This window comes from Nilaparvata lugens, chromosome 3 (genome assembly GCF_014356525.2).
Source record: "Nilaparvata lugens isolate BPH chromosome 3, ASM1435652v1, whole genome shotgun sequence".
Classification (NCBI taxonomy): Eukaryota; Metazoa; Arthropoda; class Insecta; order Hemiptera; family Delphacidae; genus Nilaparvata; species Nilaparvata lugens.
Genome location: NC_052506.1, coordinates 27,250,813 through 27,258,176, shown reverse-complemented (window position 1 = coordinate 27,258,176; position 7,364 = coordinate 27,250,813). Strand labels below are relative to the sequence as shown.

Below are 7,364 nucleotides of genomic sequence, written 5' to 3'. Positions count from 1 at the left end.
ATTTGATTTATAACCTGAAATACCTTTTAGTGAAAAATAGTTCAGTTCTATGTTAAGTAGGTAGGTTAAATTTCAACTAATTTTAATGGAAGATTGAAGAATGAAGTTTGATAACAACAAGAAAGGCGTTTCTCTGTGTTTAGCTAGCGCTATTCATTTCTCATGAACTGTGAAATCTGCACATGACTTCATGCGCAGACTGCACCAATTTTGCCAGCTCATTCTCTAAGAAAATTCATGCAAGAGTGCCTTAAAAAAAATATGTTTTATTATTGAAGAAAAATTATGAAAATTGAATTCAAGCATGATCAAAATATCTCTCCTCAGAAAGGATAGGTCACTTATTAGAAAGAAAGATTAGTCAGGTCTTGTTCTAATTTTGCACATTCATGAAAATATGAATGATTCTTGCATTATGTAGTTACTTTTTCGTTACTTCATTTAAACACGAATTCTTATTTGTTACATAGTTTACAACAGCCTATTGATTTACAAAGTAATAATTTCATTATCGTAATTCTACGTGGATTAAGTTATTCAATTCTAACCAACGATCTTTGATAATCCGCGCTGCTTTATGAGGTAGCTGACAGCTTTCAGCTAATGCAATTGCAAGCCAAAAGCTTGGCTCTTATCATGGATTGGCACGAATACTATTCAACAGTCATTTTATGGGAGGAGGGGGTCATACAAAAATATGTGATAGCTATTTTTGCAAATTGATGGAGTAATGAAGAATATTAGAAACTCGATTTATGAGTTGAAACCGTACCAGAAAGGTGAAGAATATAATAAGAAGTATTTCAAACTGTAATTTTTCATTTTTTATTTACCATCGAACTCCACAAGATCATGCCATCTGGTTGAACAGTGGAAAAGTTTACGTATAAGAAATCTATGTCGAATTTTCTGCTTCTCTCGCTGACTAAATTGCCTCTTTTCTGTAGACTTGAACTGGAATCGACAACAATGAAACTATCTCCACTAAAGTGGGGCGCTCCCACTGGCACATCTGAAACATAGACATCAAATACAATTTGTATTATTAAATCATTTGATACAATATCAAAGATCAATGCGCTTTGATACTACATATTCTCAAATACTGTAATTAGAAATGACTACCCAACTTGAGAAGCAATAATGTATTCAAGTGAATGATCAATCATTTCATATTGGTAATTGATTTTTTAAAAACCATGCTACCAAGATATTATTCTTGATTAAAAAAAATAATTTTAGCAACAAAACGCATTACAAACATCTCAGTATTCCAACACAATTGACTAAGTTTCTTTAACGTGAATCTCACTATAGTTTATGTTTTCTTGATGCTCAATTTTAAAATCAAAATAGGAATAGTTTATAATAAATTATAATAATAATAAATTGAATAGAGTTCAGTTTATAATTATTAGTTTAATTTATTACTGAATTATTCACATAACTGAATCTTCATAATGAATTGAAGCAAAAAATGTTTGTCGTCTGAAATGAGAGCGAAGTGATGATTACCTAGCTCACAAAAGTGGCCTCCCCTTCCATTGGGACATTGGCAATGAGGTTGCTCCCTGTTGGCCGTCACGCAATGCCCATTATTCAGACAGGGAACTTCCAGACAAGTCACCATTGTTTCACACTTCCTTCCTGTGTAGTACTGTAACACACAATCAATTAATTCTTCATTTTGTATAATTGACAAAATTTAAGTATTTTCACTTAAATTTTTGAAAATTATTGTCTCATTACTTTTGTGCAAAGAAAAGTTTGTTTATTAGAATTGAATAATAAATAGTATCCCAAAATAGTAAATTTGTTAAACTTAGCATACAGAAAGTACAATAATAAATTTAACCTATTTATTTAACCTATTTCAAAGAAGTTTAACTTGAAATGAGGAGTAAAATCCTCTATTTTTTTCTGAAAGATCTAGTATTATTGAGGCTGGAGAAAATCAAAGTGTGTTATATAGGAATCTCATGAGAATCACTAACGCATTTACGGCATATTATTGATAACTATATATCAACGGAAAATGTCAATAGCCTCATTAATCGAATCAAATGTTTTCAGCTAATACCGCGATTTTTAGCCTAATTAAACTTTAATAAAGCATCATTATCAGAAAACAATGACACCATGGCCTGAATTCTCTACTCAAAAATGTAATTCATTGAAGCAATAATATGTAATAACGGTCTTATTGATACCGTAGCCTCCTTATCATTTTAGAAAAATATTGTGTATTTTCTTACAAAATATTGAACCTAGGTCAATTGAATATGATTAATTATTGTCGTCAAACTCAATTAATTATTGGGTTAGATAAGGACTGTCATATAAGTGTATCACAAATTTGATAACTCTTATGAACCTCATTCTTTTTTGCAGCTACCGTTTAGACTATCAGATAATTTTTTAATGTATTCAAGATCGAAGGTTTTCTTCATAATTTATCATTCAACCTACTCAAACAGGGTTTTTCAAATGACTAGGACTAGGGCTTTCACAGTTATACATTTTTTATATCATCAACTATGCATTATTTCCTAAGATTATAAAACTTTTTATTATTGATTCGCCTGATCAAACATTATTGTTTATCTTGAATTTTTGCTCAATACTTTCTATTTAAGCAATCAAGCATTATTATCCAATTCAACAATTCAGCATTAATTATTCCGTTGTTATCTATATGCATTCTCAATGTTGCAAAATGCTCATGATCCATAGAGAAAATCTATTGGGAAGAAATTTTCCTAGATACTTTCTAATCAAGAAAAATATAATTATTATCCAATATAATAACTCCGCATTTATTGTTCCGTTGTTAACAGTATGCAGTCTTTATTTTGAGTGTTAGAAGATTCTCATGATTTCTACAAAAATTCTATTGAGTAGTTTTCCCTACTGTTGATATGGCTCCTATTGATTGTGGTTGGATGCAAAGCGTTTGGTTTTCCCACTCAAAACTAGCCAGCTCCTCTGATTATCATGAACTAGCAGGTAACCCGTGCTCCGCAAGGGTCCACTTTTACACTCGACAAACTGAAAACTTGACCGAGTGGAATCTTGAAGAGTTTGAAGTAGGCCTAGAACCATCCTCGTTTAATTAAGAATCTATATGCCAAATTTCTAGTCAATTTCAGTCCAGTAGTTTTGACGTGATGATGCGTCAAATATAATTTCCTATCCCGTACGTATATAAACCAGTTCTTTCATTTATCATAGTATAGATAAGTTCTTCAACTTAGTACTAACTCTAATATTATTTAGAAATCTTCTTCAACTTAATGCCAACCTGACAAAATTGGACTGGTTATTAATTTAGTTACAAATTTTAACCATCTGTTTCGAAGAGGTAGTCTTTAAACTATAGTTCTATATTAACATATGATATACACATTTCAATTATATAGCCTATATTGTCCCATGAATGAAATTTGAACATTAATTCTGACAAATCTAGAAGTAGAATTGAAATTTGGGCTTCGAGGTGCACGAGATTGATATTTTTAGAATCTATGTTAGAGATATAAATCATTCCCGGTTCCCGGTATGCAAGCCACAAGTTTTGATGCGAACAAACACAATTCTACTCTCTCTCATTATATAGGAGGAGAAGAAGATGTGCTTTAAATCCACTTGCCGGTGGTTAGGGACACTTGATTTGTATGAGGAATGCCTACTGGACGGCAGTGGCAGTCTCACCTGAGTGCACGTGCAGTGAGGTTGATAAGTAGAGTCGAGCCAACAAGTTCCGCCATTTTGGCAGACATCGCCTCCACAGGCGGTGCCGTCGCAGTCGGCTATGTTCCTTGCAGACAACACATGCTCCACGTCCAGCGGCACATGCTTCCAGTTGACATTCAGGCGCCGAACGCATCCGGTTAGAGGCACAGGCAGGTCTGCCATCGCACCGTATGGAAGGTGCGACAGATCCGGAATGCCACCTACGATTATCGTACAATTACAAACTACTTGTACAAAGTGGAAATAATGAATAAATAATAAATTATGAATAAAAAATAATGAGGCTGATGAAGCTCCTCCTCAGGAGTAAAATGCATTCCTAATTTCGCCTTAAAAATAAGGCTCAACTCACACTTTCGCGACTCAATTTGAGAAGAGACTCGACTCTAGTCGAGAGTATTTGTTTCCAAATGGTGACACTCAGACCAATCGATTCTAGTCTCTGCGACTGTCACCATTTGAAAACACATGCTCTCGACTAGAGTCGAGTCTCTTCTCGACCTGAGTCGCGTAAGCGTGAGTTGAGCTTAAGTATTTTTCAAATATTTACAAAGTAACACAGTATCAAAACTGCATCAAAATTAACAAATAATTCTATTTTCACTTTTAATATCCATATGAATTGGAACAAGATTTAAACAAGATGTAGTTTCGGGTTCATCCTGTTAATTTTCTCCCAATCATTAATTTGATGTTGTGATTGTGAAATGAAATAAATACAGTGAATAAGATAGTGAAATTGTTGAGAGCCTTTTTAAAGGAAGGTCATTTTCTGTTTCATCCATAACTCAGGACGATTGGAAAGTTATTATTGCAATGCCTATTCTATTCAATATACATGGCTTTGAAAACCAATCAACTTACCTTATCAATATAAATTTTTAAATTTCACACATTTTCTTCAGAAAATAGACTCACCATCTTATTTGATATGGGGGTTCACTTTATCTCCACACATAAGCAACAATACTAACGATAATGAACTCACTGTAAATTTGAAATTTTCAATAAACAGCAATGCACTACCTATGATATCATGTACCGTAAATATGCCTTATGATGGGGAGTGAGCTTTTTAGCCACATTTTATTTGATAGCACAATACAATAATATTTTATATTCAAGAGGCTCTTTATTATTTTGATAGGTGCCTGAAGCAGGAGAACATGATTCAATTATACTGGGATTCACGTTAGTGGAAATGATAGGACGGTAATTGCCAATTTCCTTTTCCATATTACAAATAACAAGGGAATTATTTTAAATAAATAATACTTTTTATAATAAATAACCTATGAAAAATAATACATTCAAAATTAGGAAATAAATTAATAGATTCACACAGCCAGCAAAGCAAACTTGGGCGCTAGCTGTAAGTTCATTTTATCTCCAAAACATATTAAGTTTAAGCTTATGACAATTTAAAAATAAAACAATAATTGCACGAAACCTGTTGTATTTTAATTTTTATTTTGAATGCCACGAGAACTAATCAGATAATACATTTTTTGAAAAAAGGCTTCTCTGATGGGTTTGCGAGGCTTTTAATCATGATTAAAATTTTACAGTTTTTATAATATTAAAATAATATTAAATATTAATATTAACCAGGATTTTAATAATATTAAAATAGCAACATGAACATAAACGTAAAAGCAAAACAAAACTTGAAATCCTATATAGCTACAATCCAAAAAACAATAATTTATAAAACACTAATAAAACTGCAATTAAACATTATTACATTAGAATTTGGAAGTGCGAAATAAAAATTCTGCTCAACCCATATATATATTTTTCCCGAAGAGTTTTAGTTAATCTACTGTTCATGAAAAAATAGATAGGAATTTTGTTAGAAAAAATGTTACAAAGATAAAAAAAATCTCGTACTACCGTAATTTTATAAAATGTATAAAATTAAGCACTTTTGAAACGGCTGTAAGCGTCTGATACGATGTATTCCTGGTTTCCAAATTACCCACATCAAATATAAGCTCATTATGGTTTATGGTTATCGGTTTATGAGCTCATTCATAGGTTTATAGTTCATTCTTGTTAATAGTATCTAAAAAATATTCAACAAGGAAATATATACCGTATTTCATGATTAAAAAAATTCATAATTATTGTGATTAAATTTTCTGGTAGTTTATTATATTTCTTCATAGCCTATGAACGAATTGGAAACGGTGGAAAGTTACTATAAAGGATAGAGCTATCTGACAGACAAGAAAAGCAAGCAAACCAATGTTAACCAGGTGCTGACTTTATAACTTGTATCTACAGTTAACTGTAAACGTTACACGTTATCACTACACACTAGATATTATCCAATAAAAAAACAATTCTATACAATTCACCTTCTATTTTTACCATTACTTCATTATATGAGCACCATTTCAAGTAAGGTACTATATATTATAATAAATTTTAAGGTGAACTTTATATTCAGTTTTCTAAATTTGTGTCCTCAAAACCTTTAGTTATAATTGATTCGGCATTTTGTTTCATTTTGGCACTTATAAATTGGGAATGAGACAGTTTTAGGCATGAGCCTGTTGTGCCTTTCAAGTGCCTCAAGTATTTGTGCACACTATGATGAATAGATGTATATTATAATGCATATCAAGCAATCACCTATGTACAATGGACTGATGGTGGGAAGAACAGTTTCTCCAAAGTGAAGCAGGCCTGAGTTGACTGTGCCGTCGACCCAGAGGAACAGGCGTTGGCCGAAGCGGCCCGCTCTCACACGATGCCACACGCCCAGTGCTAACACTCGTCCGCTACGAACAACCACTACCTCATCTACTCTTCGCTTTCCCCCTGCAAAAATTCAATCAAAAGGCAAATTGAAAATGGAAAATTAAATTTTGTTTAAAAAGTTAATTAATAAAAATAGATTTCTATTGAAAATGGAAAGTTAAATCATGTTTAAAAAATCAATTAAAGAAAATATATTTCTATTGAAAATGGAAAGCTTAATTTTGTTTAAAAAATTAATTAAGAAAACTAGATTTCTGTTATTGACGATTTTTCTTATTGAAAAATGGATTCAGTAGCCTTCACAAACAATGGGATGGGATGATTTTTTATTTTCAAACCCAAGTTTGGAACTTCTCTGAAAGAAGTAATAAAGAGAATAGGTATTCAAATATTTATTTATATTATTGTTATTCATTATTATTCCCAATAGAGTAGAAATACGTTAAAAGTAATTACTCTACAATACTAATCACAAGTTGTTACAGTATTACTAAATTGCAGTATTATGTATTATCACTGAATAAATTTGAATCGATGTAATCACTATATTATTTATTATCAATAAATAAATTTGTAATTATCATCAGTTTCTCTTAACAATAAAGTTCAATTTTTTCTTCTTAGCTAATTAACAATAAAATTCAAATAGTGAGACAGCATGCTTCTATAATTGAATTCTCCTCAACGCTGCATTCAAAGAGGCTCAGATCCAAAATTGTGTTTTTCTCAAAAGAAGATTTGAAGGAATCTGAATGAAAAAATATTATATCCAATGTCTAAAGAAGGGTATATATCGTGTTTATTAGATTATTTATAATAGATAAAATCTTCGATATTTCCTCATG

General features: G+C 31.5%; 1 protein-coding gene across 1 annotated transcript in view; it reads right to left on the bottom strand.

The window, feature by feature from the left end:
• LOC111045220 (protein eyes shut) overlaps positions 1-7,364 on the bottom strand; it is a 57,046-nt gene that overhangs the window by 5,391 nt on the left and 44,291 nt on the right. Inside the window, exons 19-22 of the mRNA XM_039422756.1 lie at positions 6,391-6,579; positions 3,712-3,953; positions 1,516-1,657; positions 834-1,012 (exon numbers count right to left, since the gene is read on the bottom strand). Coding sequence (XP_039278690.1) covers positions 834-1,012; positions 1,516-1,657; positions 3,712-3,953; positions 6,391-6,579 — 752 coding nt within the window. The remainder of the gene's footprint in view (positions 1-833; positions 1,013-1,515; positions 1,658-3,711; positions 3,954-6,390; positions 6,580-7,364) is intronic.